The 16,600-nt window shown below is 43.8% G+C and overlaps 1 protein-coding gene across 2 annotated transcripts in view; it reads left to right on the forward strand.

Annotated features, from left to right (window-relative positions):
• The window catches only part of KIF19 (kinesin family member 19), a 275,355-nt gene that overhangs the window by 205,345 nt on the left and 53,410 nt on the right, over positions 1-16,600 (forward strand). For both annotated transcript variants that reach the window (XM_085617363.1, XM_085617364.1), the window contains exon 8: positions 16,073-16,219. In XM_085617363.1, coding sequence (XP_085473489.1) covers positions 16,073-16,219 — 147 coding nt within the window. The remainder of the gene's footprint in view (positions 1-16,072; positions 16,220-16,600) is intronic.

Below are 16,600 nucleotides of genomic sequence, written 5' to 3' on the forward strand. Positions count from 1 at the left end.
GGCTAACCATGCAGGACATGGGTGTGGACCCAAACCTTCTAATTTTTATCAGAGAATTATATCGAGATGCGGGTGCTAGGGTTCGTTTCGGAGATAAGGGGGAGTGCTCTTCCAAATTCCTTATAGGAAAGGGCGTGAGACAAGGCTGCATTTTAGCTCCTTTTTTGTTTAACCTATATATTAACTCAGTCGCATCTCACCTCCTGGAAGATAAGCAGGACTATCCAAAAATCGGCAACTCCCACATCCCCATTCTTTTATATGCAGACGATGCTGTAATTATGGCCCGGACTCAAATCGGCCTACAAAGATCGATTAGCAAATTCTCAGAGTACATGGGCAATAGGGGTTTAAAGATCAACATCAGCAAAACTTTTACTATGTGCTGCACAAAAAAGAAGAACCTTCGCTGCAATTCTTTTTTATCCGACACAAAACTTGCGATTGTCAACACTTTCTCCTATCTGGGTATTAATTTTGATAAAAAGGGCACTTGGCTAGCAGCAAGGGAATCAAGAAAATTAGCCTTCTCACGAGCTACAGGAGCCGTCAAACATTTCTCTAATAAGGTAGGGGGTCGTCCTGTATCAGTGCTGTTGGACATTTATAGAGCCAAATGTGTATCCACCGCACTGTATGGTGCAGGAATTTGGGGTATAGGAAACGCCTCGACCATCCAGATCTGTCAAAATGTTTTTCTTCGTTTTTTACTGGCAGTACCTGGGTCCACTTGCTCTTACGTTTGTCATCAAGAGCTGGGCGTACCTTATATCTCTGACCTCATTAACCTAGAGCCCATTCTGTTGTGGCACAAAGTTTGGTCGGGCACCAAGACGGGCTTGAACAGGGATATAATTAAGGACTGTCTTGGCTTAGATGGGTCTCCAAAAATCTCCTGGTTCAAATATCTAAAAAATTTCTTTGTTGAGATGGGCCATCCAGAATTCTTTGATTCCCCAGACACCATGGCAGAACTGTCAAGAAAAAAACTTAAGAAATTATGCCTGGTCTTTCTGTCAGAGAAACGCTGGTTGCTGGAGAAATGTAAGAGCTCCGTTATGGCTAACCATTTACTTATTCAGATGCAAGGCATACAGCCATACTTGAATCTTGTCCCTAGCTGCTATTCTCGAATGCTTTTAACCCGATTTAGGGTTGATGCCTTTTTTAGATTAGTGACTTTTCCTGTGATGAATTGTTGGTCTAAGGAACTTATTCCCTGTCCCTGTGACGAGGTTTCCGTTCAATCATCTCTGCATTGTATCCTTTTTTGCAAATATTACTCAGAACCTAGGAAAAGGTTGCTCCGACCCGTTTTAAAAAAACTAGGGCTGAGGCAATGTAGAGTGGCTTTGGTTAAACTGCAATTGCTGGATGATGAATTCCTCATTTTCTCTGTTTCAACATTTCTTAAAACCATTATAAGATTTAGGATCTCCATGAATTAGGATATGTTTTTAACTGTTATTAATTTGTACTGCTTCTTGTAAATAATGAACTATTTTATATGTATGCTTTTATGGTTTTTCTTTTAAAAATCGAATAAAGCTGTTTTGACTTGACTTGACTTGACTTGACTTGACTTAGCCATGATATCCTATGTAAGGTGAATATCATGGCTAAGTATGCCTTGCCCTATAAGCAAGCTTTCGCCAAAGCTTGTGCGATTATCGATGTATTTCCAGCGATAATCGCACAATTGGCAGCTTGCACTCTGAATTTTATCACTTTAGAGATAAGCATTGCTGATAGCACGCTATCTCTGCGGTAAAATTCAGAGTTGGCCGTGATAATTATCCTCGCGCTAAGAGCGCTGAGCGATAATTATCGCATGGCCTTGATGATATGCCCCTAGGTGACCCTAGGCGAGTGCCTTTATCTTCAGGTGCCTCTGTCCCATTTGCTTGGCAAATTTGAAGCGCTTAGAAGCAGACTAATATTTCCATACAGTTTATTTGTAAATTGCAGACAAGAGCGGATTCGCATCTTCTTGCAATCGAACCACAAAGGCCTTGTATACTCAAAGATTATGTACTATACTTGTTAAGGTGGCTTCTTCTAAAGGACCCTCAAGAGCCCATGCATAGATGACCTTAATTGTGCCATTTTTCGACTGCCCATATCACCTGTCTTTATACACCTATCTCTGGAAGGCGACTCATCCTTGGCTACTTACCTTATGGATTACTCTGGATTCCTTTCCCTCAGTTTAGGCAGTTATGGGGTACCCGAAGAGACTACCACTGCACTGGACTTGGATGCCTGCACTCCAGGGCTGCTCTGGTCCCAATCTTGTCACATTTATCTGAAGTGTTCTGTCAAAAGGAACTCCCTGATTATTATGGGGGTTGCATCAAGCTGAAGATGTGCTGACGCCAAGCAGTCATCCTCTCAGAAACCAATAGCGGGAATCAGTTGCAAAGGACGGCAGTGTCTTCCCAACAAGAACCTGTGATCTGGGGCATACATTCTTTATCGTTTTGTCAGGGACAATGCACCAGAGGGTAACTTACTTCAGACGGAAGACTTTCGGCGGCGCCGTCACAGGATCACCCCGCTCCCTTCCCTCGTCTTCTCATACTCCAAGGTGAGTGCCGCATACTTAAGATGGCTTGTTATGTGAGCTTATAACTCCTTCTGTACGGGTGCATGTCTGAAACCCAATCATTTTACCAGGGCAAAGGCACTTTCTCTGGCGCGTTTTCCATCTGCCATCCAGTTGTCCAGTGACGTTCGACTATCATTGATCTCCGCCTAGTGCTGGTCTTGTGCACTGCAGCCCTTTCATCTTTTACCTAGCTTCATCTGGACAATAACGCTCGTAGAGCGCCACCTGGTGCTGAGCTAGTAAAAGTTTCAGCAACAGAAGAAAGTACTCGAGTCTGACTAGGGTTGCCGCCTCGCCGGGTTTCACTTTACATACTTGTCATCTATTCTTAAATCCAAGCTGGTAAACATATTGACGTAAGCACTGCAATTCGGTGTTTTCCCCTTCTGACACGTAGACCAAAAACAATAAACCCATAAAGAAATCAGTTAAAAAGTTCATAGAGCTGTCTAAATCGTTTCTGATTAAGCTACGAGAGAAAAAAGTGTCATGTTACAAGAGAATCCTGGTAATATTACAGGCATTAATTATCACATATCAGATATTGGCTGTTCCACAACAGCAAAACGTAAACAAATGGATGATATTATTTCTTAGAAATGTGTAAACCCTCTGCAGAGATAACAGCAACCCAGGCTGTCCGGCTCCTCTAGGCCTCAAGTGGTCCTGGCGGTATGCCCCCCCCCATGCAGCCCTGCACTCTGTGAGCATGAGCTGCGCAGAAGCGCCTGTGAATACCCAGAATGAATGAATGAATGAAATTAAATTTATAACGCGCAAAAAAAACTTAGCCCAAAGGGCATCAAGGATTTTGTTACATGATAAAAAGGTGAGAGACGCTACAGCATCAAGCGTGTCCTGCATAACACCCTTTTAGAAACATATTGGAGTTTGGGCATGGTAAATAGAGTTTAACATTTGATTCTGGCTTGGGTCCGTTGAGTGCTTTTGGGTGGGTTTGATGTGGTCCTGTTTCTCCAAAAATAAGAGCGAACTAAGCTGCCTAAATTGGTATGTTTTGTAGTCTTTTATTTAGCTTTGTGTGCGCCTCTTTAGACCCCATTGCACTATTCCACATGGGTCATGTGAGTGATCAAGTGAGCCGCAATAGGTAGGATATTCAGGAATAATGAAATGTGTAAGCAGTTTCTTTCGACCACTGCAAGCAGTTGTGTGATGAAAGGGGGACCTGCCTTGATGTATCCCCAGGTTTGTCACATTTGGTGCTGATGTCAGAGCTATTCCCAGGGCTGGGGACTGTGTGGATCAGATATTTTCCTTCCTCGATCCTCTTAATAATACATTATCGCTTTTGGTTCCCCTGACGCAGAAGAAACCTTCTCGTTTTGAGTGAAACGTAGTTCGTGTCTTTATTTTTCATTAATTGAGTGTTATTAATGTACAATCCAAATCAGAGTTGATGGTGTTCACTTACCCAAGCCAATGGGGATATAAACTGTGGCGACAGACATGGACCTGAGGGACTCGCACGACACCCGCGTGCTGGACTGATCACATGGCTAAGTGTAAAAACCCCATGCAGCCTGGATAAAGTGGGCAGAGTAGTTGTGAGCCCAGTAGTTGTGAGCCCACACTGCCATGAACGCAACCTTAAGAGAAGGGCATAGATTTAGCTATCAGTGCATCAGGTGTAGTGGCAGAGAAGCCTCGGGATCTGAAGGGCCCACTGCACGCCTTTAGTAGCTCTCTTTTACTACTGAAATAGGGGGGGGGGGGCATTTGTCTTGCTTGTGTTAGGGTACACGATGGATGACTAAACAATTGGGAAGGGCACCCAATTTGGTAAGAGGCACTGGGAGATTCCCATCAGGGTGACACGGATTAAAACAGATTGAAAATGTTGTTGCTTGTTTAATTTTCTCAACCAAACGCAAACGTACGGTGTGTGGACAGGGTCAGGTATTGCTTTCTACCTTTGGCTAGTAACAAGTGCAGTTTGCATAATTCCCTTTTTTTTGTTTCACAAAAAGAGCTGCTTGTAATCTGGTCAGTTGCCACTCCCCTCTTCCTCTGTCCTCACAAGGGGTGTGTAACATCCCATGGTCCCAAGGGCCTATGTTCTTGATAGGATGTGCTCATAAAATTGCTTTTACTTTCTTCGGGAGAAGTCCCTGTCTCCTGTCTCCAGACTTCATGTTCACACTTTAGCAATCCCCCACTTGCCTCACGGAATCCTCATATCCCTTTCTCTTTATTTCAACAACAGTCAGTATTGTCGCCTGAATTGAGAAAGAGGTGCATTCATTGGCCTTTCCTGGCCCTCAGCTGCTCTCCACTGCAGATCGGTGGGAGCAGCTTTATTGCAGGTGATACCAAGACCTCTCTTTTTCTTTTCTGATCCTGGCTGCGCTTATGTTGGCCAGCCTGCCTGCTAGGTTCTCCCCAGCAAAGTTTGAAGTCTTCTGATTGGTGGAGTCCCCATCCAAACACATCTTAGCTTTTCCCCCTTCAAAAACCAAGACCCGGCTGCCCCTCTATTACTAGACCAACAAGGTATGACGTCCTGTGCGAAAAATGAATCTGCTTCCAGCATCCCTGATCCCAAGGCGACCCCCATAATGAGCCATATTTTGGCCACCCCAAACCCCCATGTGTGGGATGCCATCCCCTGCTTAGTTAGGGTATGTCTCTGTCTGCGAGTGGGCTGATATCTGCCTACAGTAACCGAGAGCTAGAAACTGGTAAGCAGATGTCTTTCTGGGCCCTCAGTAGTGTTACCTAGAGTCATGATTTTTTGACTAACCAAGCGAGACCTCTACCCGGGCCCTCAGCAGTGTTACCTAGAGAAGAGAGACCCCCTACCCTACCGATCAGAGCCATCCTTTCCTCTGAGTAGGTTATCCCATGAAATATGGACTCCCTAGGGGCATATCAACAACAACCGGCGATAATTATCGCTCAGCGCTCTTAGCGTGAGGATAATTATCTCCGGCTAGCGTGAATTTTTATCGCTGAGATAGCGTGCTATTAGCAACGCTTATCTCAATAGCGATAAAAATCTACACGCTAACAGGCTAACGTGAGATTATCGCTGGAAACACAGCGATAATCACACGTTACCTTGTTGTCAGGGACAGGCAAACTTAGCCATGATATCCTCCTTCCATAGGATATCATGGCTAAGTCTGAAAAATACCAGACGTAAAAAAGCAGCGTTAACCGCGGTTAGCGCTGCTTTTTTTGTCTCTAACAGGGTTAGCGACATTCTTGATAATAGGAGAAATGTCGCTTAGCGACATTTCTCCTATTATTTTACTCTGGAACGCCCCCTTTGCATCTCATTAGAGATGCAAGGGGAAGCGTAGAGTAAAAGGGTGCTAACATGCAAATTTGCGTGTTAGCACCCTGTTGTTGATAGGGTGCTAGTTTTATCTCTGCTTTTTTGGCTTTTAAAGCCAAAAAAGCAGAGATAAAGCCCTTGTTGATATGCCCCAAAGCAAGTCGCCCATGAATGGCTCTGTTTTTAATCCATGAGGAGCTAAGGCCTCCATGTCAGAGAGCCCCTTGTCTGCTCCGTTATTTGCACGTACAAGATTTGCTGCTGTGGAGGTATAAAACTCCTGCACACATAGCAGCTCCTAAATATCTGGAATGCCGAATTAGTTACTCTTTAGAGCTTTTTGGGAAAACCTATTGATTTATGGTAAATAACGGATGATTCTTTAACCTACTTTTAAAAACGCCAGTGGCAGAGAGCCGATTTCCCCCAAAACTTCCTGGAAAGTTCCATAAAGGCCCACTTTAATACTCTTTAGCAATTTGCAATAAGGGGCTAGTGGTAAAATATTTATGAGGGATTCTTTTAGCTGCAGAGCTATTCTTAGCACCTAGTCCAGAGCGTTCCTCCTGGTGAATTTGGCAGAAGCTCTTCGAATAGACTGCCTAAATTCTGTAAGGACAGGTAGGGCCAGTCCAAGCCTTACATATAATTTCGGACCATTCTTTTGGTCTCACATGCTACAAATAGGTTCAGGAGGATAAGTGCTGAATCATGGACTTCATGAAATACTTAGTGCTTTCTAAGGCATTCCCGTTATTGTCCTGCGAGTTCTCTGGCTCAGTTTTCTCCTCCAAACATTCTACAAAAATGCAAACATGAGAATTTACTAATACTTTGCAGCAAATGATTTACTTTTGATGAAAGGCGAGGAAAGATTTTCTGCGTAGAGACATTGAATCCTAAAAAACAGAATTATGACATTTTACCCAACAAAACCAACCTTTGAAACTGCTCATAGGTGATTAGTGCGCAATACAAATTCACATTACCCAGCATAACAACATTTTATGCCATTGAAACATTGAAGTTATGAATCTTTGCTGGATAATTCTGTTTGTTTAAAATATAACTTTGTAGAAAGTCTTCTTATGAACTCAGTTGTTTTTTTTAAAACATATTTTATTGTGTCAATTTGACTCTCACAGCGCAGGGCTCTGCACTCCAGAGACGTCTGCCATATTCATCATACATATACCGGCAAGCAAATGACAGATATATATTAAAACATAAGATAAACAAGAAAAAAGGGGGGTAAAATCACGATGTATAACAAATGCATATTTGAATACACTTAGTATCAACTGGACCCTACTAGCCACTACCCCAACGCACGAGTCTCCTCCTCCACCGGCGGCTCTAACCATATTCCTCGATAGTCTGCCCACCTTTTCCAGATCTTGTAATGTTTGTGTGGGCACCCCCTGGCCTCAAAGACGGGCTGCTCCAGTCCCATACAAAAATCTAATCCATTCTTCCAAACTGTCATGGACGGGGCTCGTGCAGCCTTCCACTCCCTAGCAATATCTCGCTTAACCAGCGTAAACCCCAACAACATAAGGTGTCGTTGATAAATATTACCCCCTATGCCTTCCATGACATGAAGTATAGCCAGCCGCGGCGATCGGGGGAGCTCCCACCCCAGCACCTCCGAAAGGCATGCCAACACTCCCCTCCAAAACCGATCTAATGACGTGCACTGCCATATTGTGTGCAGAAATGTGCCCTCCTCCCTACCACACCGCAGACACTCCGGGGACGCAATCAACCCCACCCGCCACAATCGTGTTCTTGTAAAATATACCCTGTGAAGATATTTAAACTGAACCTGTCGGAGTCTCATGGCTATAGCTGCGCCCCATGGCGCTGCTAGTGCCTCCCTCCAGTCCTCTACCTCTAGGGCACCCACATCTGCCTCCCAATCCCCCCGCAGTTTGCTCAGTGTGGGGGAACTGTGTGTGACCAGGGATTGATATATCTTGGACATTTTTATGAACTCAGTTGTTTTGATGGAGATTTTGACTAGTAAATAGATTACACATCTACTCTCATATCTTTTCAGGGCTTAAGGTAAACTGTAAAGCATCTCAGAGCATCTTTGTCCTCCCACTAAAAGCTAGAATAACTAACACTGGAAGTGAATTAAATGCTCCCCACTGTAATCTCCTGTGAGAGCAGGCGACAAGTCTCAATTTTGGCACGGCCAATTCAGCATTAATTTTTTCTGTGGTTGATAAATGGAGTATCTGTTATTATTTGCAGTACTCAAAGATTTGGTGCCCCCTACTCCATGTGAAATGCATGTACGTATTCTTCCCCCTCCCTCCGGGCTTGAGTTGAGCTGACTCGTATGTCGAACCTAAAACAAAGTCCTCCTCTATGAGGTACACTTAACCAACATTCACAGTATCTTAACAAGTTAAGTTCCTGTCACAAGACTACTGAAATGTACAGGACAATCACAGCCCTGCTGTGCCTGCAGAAATGATTTCTCAGTGCCTGTAGCTAGAGCCTCTGCACTGCGCAGACGAAAGGGGGAAACGCCTTGAGGAAAGATGACAGGGTGCTCTTTGGGGTTCATCTGATGCCAGGAGCAGAGTCTGCTGGGCTGCACTGACATTGGTGTTTCAGAACCCATTGAGCCCAGCAGTCAGAAGCAATCTGTCTCTCTCGTCCAGGATTTGGTGTGATCGGCTATGCAGTTTACTCGTACAGTCTGGACAAGGTAGACTACGTAGTTATCATCTCAGCATCTGGCATGGTAGAACGTGTGGGTCTCATCAGCAGATTTTTACTTGAGATAGTAGCTGTGATACAGTTCTCATTGGCAGTGTTGGATATGGTAGTCTCTATGGTTCTCAATTCAAGGCAGGGGCTTTGTGAACCCCCGCTTTTGCAGTTTCAGCGGGGGTGGATTTTTATTGGCCTCTTCTGTCTGCAACACAGCAAACAAACGCTCATAATTAACCAAAGTAAGAGGGGTTGATAGAAAAGGGATGGATGGTTAAAAGGAGGGGTAAGTGAAAGGATGCATGGGTGGGTGAAATTATGTGTGGATGTGTGAAAGGATGCGTGAGTGAGTGAAATGATGGGTGTACGGGTCGATGGGAGAAAGGATGCATGGATGAAAGTATGCATGGGTAAGTGAGAAAGATGGATGGGTAAAATGATGCATGGGTGAGTAAAAGAGTGGGTGAAATAGTGGATGGGTGAGAGGATGGGTGAAAGGGTGAATTGGTGAAAGGATGGTTGGATGAAAGGATGGGTCAAAGGAATGGTAGGTGAAAGGGTGGATTGGTGAAAGGATGGGTGCAAGAGTGGATTGGTGAAAGGATGGGTGAAAGTGTGGATGGATGGATGGATGAATTGGGATGATGAAAGACTGAATGATAGATGAAAGAATGAAAGGATGACAAAATGTAAAGGTGAAATGGTCGATATCCGTGGGTGGATGAAAGGGTGAGAGGATGCATCAATAGATGTGTGGCTTGAAGAAACAAGGAAGCTCTTCTAGGTAGAGTTGGGCTAATTTGCTTCGCTTTCTTGGTGCCATCAAAGCTTTGGTTCAAAGTGGGAGGTATGTTTTTTTTCTGGCTTCTCTCTTGTTTCAATGTTTTGTCACAGTATATCACTCATAGTTCATCAGGAGACTTTCGAATTTTAAACAGTATTATGCTCTCATCGACAGAGTTTTATATGGTTCGCAGAGCATGTAATATTCATTGTCCACTTTGGGAACTATTTCATGAGTCCTAGGACAAGTAGAGGTTACTGGGTTCAGATTGTGAGAATCAGTACTTTTGTGTCCACGTTAAGTTCTTTCAGTGGTAAGCAGCACTTGTGGTCATCATTGATCAGTGGGGGCAGTGCTGCTCTTGGTGTTGTGCGCACAGTAAACGCCCATTGCATGACTCACTGCGCGGCGATGTGAAGTTTTTCACCCTGGTCCAGCAAATGCGGTTGCATTTCGCAACAATGGCACCAGCATTCATTGACTCGGATAAACAGCGGAGCGTTAGTGCTGGATCCAGTGGTGTTGGATGTTTGTGGTCATGGGGATCTTGCTGGGTGGATCCTTCCTAAGCTAGATTCACAAAAACCCACCACCCAAACAAGCTAAGTACCCACTTCGGGTCATAATGGTGCAGGCTCTTGCTGGTGCAGTCTCCTCTGATGATGTCAATCTTCTCTGCACTTATGGGGGCAGATTTACAAGCCCCTCGCACCACTTTTGCTTTACTTTTCGCATGTTAAAAGTGACGCAAAAGTGGCGCAAGGGGCTTTAAATCTGCCCCATGGTTTCCAAATGTAATTTGATTGTGCTTACCGTTTTCATTATCTGTGCCGATGCCTTTTTTTCTTTTTTCTTCAATTAAAAGATGTGAACTTTGGTCTAAATTTCTTTAGCACTCTGATGCTTCATGGAACTAGATGGTTACAAAAGATCTCAAACCCTGTTGAGTTTCATGGTACCTTCTGACTTCTTTGGCAATGATATGGCCCATGCTGTGGGGCTAGTCAAGGCACTAAGACCTGCACAGTCACACAGGCCTTTCTTCGAGCAGCTGTTGGGTTGATTCATCTCATCTTGGTTCCATCACAGCTCCTCTTCTTCAGAGTAGCATCTTCCTCGTGTCACGGGACCTGAAAAGCTTCACCCTCGAAATAAGGTCAAAGGCAGCCCCTCTGGCTGTCTGTTTGAATTTCCACAGGCTATTGGTGCCAAACCAGGCTAGGAGAGTTGGCAATGGGTAGCCGAACCCTGGAGCTCAATTTCTCTGTCGTCAATGATGGGAAAAAGCTGGATTACAGTTTCTGCCCCATTTTTATATTAAAGTTATAGATAGCAGTTGTATAGGTGTGTATTCCACCAGTCAGCGATTAAACTGATTCTGGGTAGTGCTACTCTTTTGCTTATCCAAACAATCTTTGTTGAAAGTTATGAGCAGGGTGTTGGGATGGAGTCAGGAGTCCCCTTTCAGGAGAAGCGCACAACAAGGCACAAGTGCAAGGGATATTGCCATACGTAACTACCTGTTGATTTGTGTGGGGGGTGGGGGTTAACCTTGCAGAGAACAATGGACTAGGAAAGGGCAGGGAATGCTGTTTAGTTTCCATGCTGCCTCCTTTCCTTAACACTCCTTAGCCTGATCCACTGCAAAGGATCCCAGAAATATTCTGAAGGAGGTGCTGTTGTGGAGGCCCTGCAATTAAAATCTACTGTCCAAGCATTTCCTCCAACCCTCCACTTTAATACCAATAGAATGTAGCAAACACAAAACGGAATTCCATGTGGCTACAGGCACGTGTGCCGTATGTGCCCCACAAATATCCTCCACACACACAATAATGTACAAACATGCCCAACATAGACCAGCAAAGGACCAAGGGGCATATTTACAATAACTGGCGCATCCCTGCATATCAGCAGGGATGCGCCAGTTATTGTGCGCCGCAGCTCTGCCACCATGGATGCGCCGCATTTACAATGCGGCGCACCATGGGGCAAAAACGGCACAGATGCATGATGCATCTGTGCCGTAAAAGTGGCGCATTGCTGGAGTTGCGTCACAAGCGCGACACAGCTCCAGCAATGGTCTGGGGGGTCCTATCTTGCTAATGCTGCGTCAATCCTTACGCCTGCTTCAGGCAGGCGCAGGGTTTTGACACAGCATGGGCCTAAAAGTGACCGAGTGAAATCTTGTAGATTTCACTCAGCCACTTTTAGGAGGCGTTCCTGCGCCGGAACGACCCCCCCCCCTTGCGCAGGAATGCCTACATGTGGCGCAGAGCTTTACAACGTGACGCATCTCCCAGATGTGTCACGTTGTAAGTACCCCGCACCATGGCGCAGGATTTGCGCTGCCGCTGCGTCACAAAAGTGACGCAACGGCGGCGTAAATGAGGTGCAAGGGGCTTGTAAATCTGCACCCTAGTTGCAGGAGTCTGGTAGACCAATTTAGAAACATTGAAGATGCCGGTAGACCATCATCCGTACTAAGTGATAGATAAAAAGGGCTTATCTAGCTTCTAGAATAATATTGCTGTCACCCCTGTCAGTCCTATACAACCCATTGAGATGACATTAGACATGCTCATCCAATCGAGGATGCACATCGTGTCCCCCTCTGACCACCAAGCTTTGTGTTAGGTCTTAGTCCTTGTCTCAAAAAGTGCATCCAGCATCCACCTCTGATGATCATGTGTGCTGAGGCAAAAATAAAAAAGCTATGTTGATTTCAAGACAGAGATGCATGCCATTCAAGCCATGCAGGGAACAATTCTCCATCCAAACAAACCTGTTTATAGACATATGTTTCCTGTCTGCACCTTTTCACTCTGTACTCTGTATGGCAATGATGAGAAAATTTAGACATACAGAATTATAGGTAGCATTGTTTGCTTTAGCAGCTAGTTATTTAGCAGACCACATGGCACTCATTGGATATGGTAGACTAGCAGGACTCATGGACTGAATGCAGTGTGAGACGTTCTTGTCTTAAATTGGTCTTAGTCTGAGTTAAGTCCTTATTTTCAGAAAGAGCATCAGTAAGTGAAAATGGGTAACTTTATTTATGTGAGAGAGGAGGTGGATTGCTAGATGCCCAGGTAGCTACTCTAATCCCGCACCTCTGTAAGTATAAATGTATGCATGGGAGCCACTTGAAAACCTTCCTCAGAATGTTCAGGGTGTGAAAGCATGAGACGGTGACGGTATTGACTTGGGTGATCAGGTCGAGTGTGCTGTTGATGATGATGCTGAGGTTCTTGAAGTTGGGGTGTGGGTTTCAGCCGTAGATCTGTTGGCCACCAGGTGGAGACCCACAGTGATGTGCTGTTCCCGAAGATCACAATTTCGGTCTTGTCGGTGTTCCACTTTAGACAGCTAGTCTTCCTGTGGGCGGTTTCAGTCATGCAGGCATTGAACTTGATCTGGGTACTGGACGTTTTGTCCATTAACTATTTGAGATAATTTAATTTAACATTATTTCCTATTGGGTCCCTATCTCCATTGTTTTCTATGGGAGGGTGTTGCAATACCAGTGATTGGCTATATTTCATTCTCAACTTACTCCTGTTCTGAGCGGGCATGCATTTGCTACTGTTTTGGGTCCAATTTGGCTGTAGTAACTTTGCAATGCAGTTTCTGAATAGGATTAGGCTTACTCTTCTGTGGGTGTGTGCATGTCCCTCCCTAAACATTTTCCTAACCCTCCGTGAACCCCTCCTTATAGTAAGTATGCTCCCTTTTCCAGCTACTCCCTTGGTTCCTACCACATTTACTACTAAGCGCTAAACTTACATGTGTGAGGATTTCCCCCCAGAAAAGATAGGAGAGGTGGATCATTACACTCGTGGGTTTGTGAATTACATTATGCAGCAAGTAACTAGGGGGCAGATGTACGACCGTTTTTTGCAGTCGCCAATGGGAATTCGGCCCGTTTGGGACCGCAAAAAAGGTCAGCTCCATGTACAAACCATATTTTGCAGGTCACTAACCTATAAGCGTCTTGCTATTGGGAAGGGGCGTGCCAAGGGCGTCCCTCCCTAATAGCGAGTGCAAATGGCATGTGCCATTGTTTTGCAACTGCATTTGCGGTCAAAAAACACTTGCAGTTTTCCACCCTTTTCAAAAGGGTGGTAAACTATTCGCAAACGGGAAGAGGTCTCCAGAGGACCCCTTCCCCTTTGTGATTGGGTGCGAAAATATTTTTTAAGAGCAGGCAGTGGTCTCAGGGACCACTGCCTGACATTAACAAATTAAACTGAAAAGTTACATTTTTTTTTTTTAAATGCAGCCTTTATTCCTTTAAGGAAAACGGGCGACATTTAAAAAAAAAAAACCTGCTTTATTGAAAACGCAGTCACAAACATGGTGGTCTGCTGACCCCAGCAGGCCACCATCCCTGTGAGTGCAGGCCATTCCCAATACATTTTGATGAGGCACGCAATTTGTGATCCCATTGAGAATCGCAAAGGGTCTGAGACACTGTTGTACATTGCATTTAGCAAGTCGCAAATTGCGAACCACAATTTGGCGCAATTTGCGACTCGCTAAATGCAAGCGTTATACATCTGGCCCCCTAACTATTGCAGTAAATACTTTATGTATAGGCTTTCCTTTTTTCTCAGTTTCTATGTTTGGTAAATTCTGGTGGGGTTTTTCCATAGTTTTTAATACCTTAAAAAACTGTGGTTATCAGTGGTTACACATTTTAGCACCATTAAAAACAACAGCAACTGTGTTTTTCCCGTGTTTATGGAACATGTTGATTTTATTATTACTTGCTTTGTGCATGGTATGTAGAGAGGGTGCGTACAGTGTTTATGAGGTCCAAATACATTTTTACAAATCAAACTTATTGTAGTATACCATACAATACTTCTTCAGTGAGTCTTTGTGCATGTCCGCTCACTCTTTCCTTCCCATGTAAACTTTTGTCTGTGAAAAGGTCCTCTCAACATTGGCACTTGAGACGGGTAATGGCAAAACAGCCAGTACACAATTTGCTAACTCTGGCCACTGACATAGCTTTCTATGCCAATACTGGTGCACCTGAAGATTGTGATTCTCTGGGACAGGTTCTGCAACATATGCGTTGAACTGGGTGTATATGCCCTCAGAGTTCTTGAAGCGGTCAAAAATGAAGCAGTACTTTTCAATGTCCGGAGAAAATTCCCCTTTATGGATGGGATCTAGTACTTGTGCAGAGTACCACAGTGCGGCTGCATTATCTTCAGATGCCATGGTTGGTGAAGGGACATGTATATGCATCATTGCATGCCATTTCTCATGCATTGTAAAATACAATATCCTGAATTGCTCCTCAACATTTCTTTGCTTACCAAATGGCAAGCATTCTAACATGGAACATGTGGAAATGCTGAAGTCACTAAAAGTGTCGCTCAGCCTACTCTCAAGGAGATGTTTCACATCTACACCAAATATGTTGAACTCTTGGTAGACAAGGGTATTTTCAAATCTAGCTTTTTAATTATGTCCACTAAAGCAGTCATGTTTTCCTGTAAAAATCTAAGAATGCAGTAGAGTCTACTTTTTTTCACATAACTATCAATATGCGACCAAAGATCCACACATTTCTAACTCTGAAGATTGTAAAGATGCTTTCATCATACCATCTAGCAAGTGGCAAGGATCTCTTACTGGTAAGCACTTCAGCTCAGGTATCGATTTTGACAGGTCATCACACAACGTTTTCATATACGTAGCTGAATCACTGCAAATACAAACAATATCACTCTTATCTTTTATTGACTTGTTTAGAACTTTTTGCAGCAGCATTCCAAGTGACACTGCATTCCATGTTTTTCAAAAGTCTGGTGCCCTATTTTCACCACTATCCCAGATGCTTGGTGACCACACTCTTTTCACATATACCTTTTACTAAACCTTGCATTGAATGCTTAAAGCCTGGGTTGTTTGGCAATTCACCTACTATCAATACTGACTCACTAGAAAAGGGGGGGGGGGTTGATATATCAAAGGGTTTTACCCATTCTCTGTCTGTGGGTAAATGTGATCGTACATATTGGGAAAGATTCTTATGAAACCAGCCATTTTACCTATCAGTGAAATAATTAAACATAGCCAAATATCAAATATGATTTTGATATTTCCTGATACTCTACAGTTCATTTTTTTTTAAATAAGACCTAAAACATGCTTCTAAACCATGCATCTTTAAACCAAAGAACTCAAAACTAAAAATAGCAAAAGGAAGAAGAAACAATATTTTAGAGACCACCCTAAACAACAAAACTCAAGCAGAATAATGTTAGCCCAGCCTTTCTTGCTGCTACCTTGTATAACAAAGTTACAATGTATTGGCCACTTCAGGAAGAAATAATAATTACTCTTTTACTCTCTTTTTCCTTTCTTTGAAGGGCATTTAGTTTGTTTTTGTGCAGGTGTTTTTTCAGTGTTTATATGTTTACACTGGTGAGGGTTATTTCCCTTTTGGTGGAATTTTATTAATTATTTAGGTTTAAATCTAGAACAGGAAAGCCTATTTATGTACTACAAAATTTAGTTTGGGAATCAGGCCCATTTGTCTTTTTGTAAATTCCTACTTAGACTCAAGTATGTACATAATACTTCAAATGCTTCATTGTATCCATTTCCGTTTCCTCTCCTCTCTGAACAGACCCAGAACCGAGGTCAGCGGATGAAGGAAGGGGCCCATATAAACAGGTCACTGCTGGCTCTTGGCAACTGCATCAATGCACTAAGCGACCGTGGTGGGAACAAGTATGTCAATTACCGGGACAGCAAGCTCACCCGACTCCTCAAGGTATTGTAAGTTATGAGTGGACCTGGTCCTTCTTTATATTGCCGTCCCTACTGCACAGTTCTGTTGAAAGGCCTCTGCAGAGATTTGTGTATTATGTTAAATTTATAAAGCGTACGTATACTCTGGGGTCTCTTGGCGCTAGCACATCTTAAACACAACTGGGGGAGCTGTAGCCACCTTTATTAAAAAGCCATTATTTCCTGTAACAAAGCTGCTACCTCCCCATTTGACTCTTTTAAAATCTGTAGGGCATAACTTTCTTTGCTCCTCTAGAATGCAGATTTCTTCTGGGTTCATACAATGTGAGTGCTTGTTTTAAGTATTCAGGCCAGTGTCACACAAGACCTTGTAGGTTAGCACAGTGCCTTGAATTTAATGCAG

Source organism: Triturus cristatus, chromosome 7 (genome assembly GCF_964204655.1).
Source record: "Triturus cristatus chromosome 7, aTriCri1.1, whole genome shotgun sequence".
In the NCBI taxonomy this organism is placed as follows: domain Eukaryota; kingdom Metazoa; phylum Chordata; class Amphibia; order Caudata; family Salamandridae; genus Triturus; species Triturus cristatus.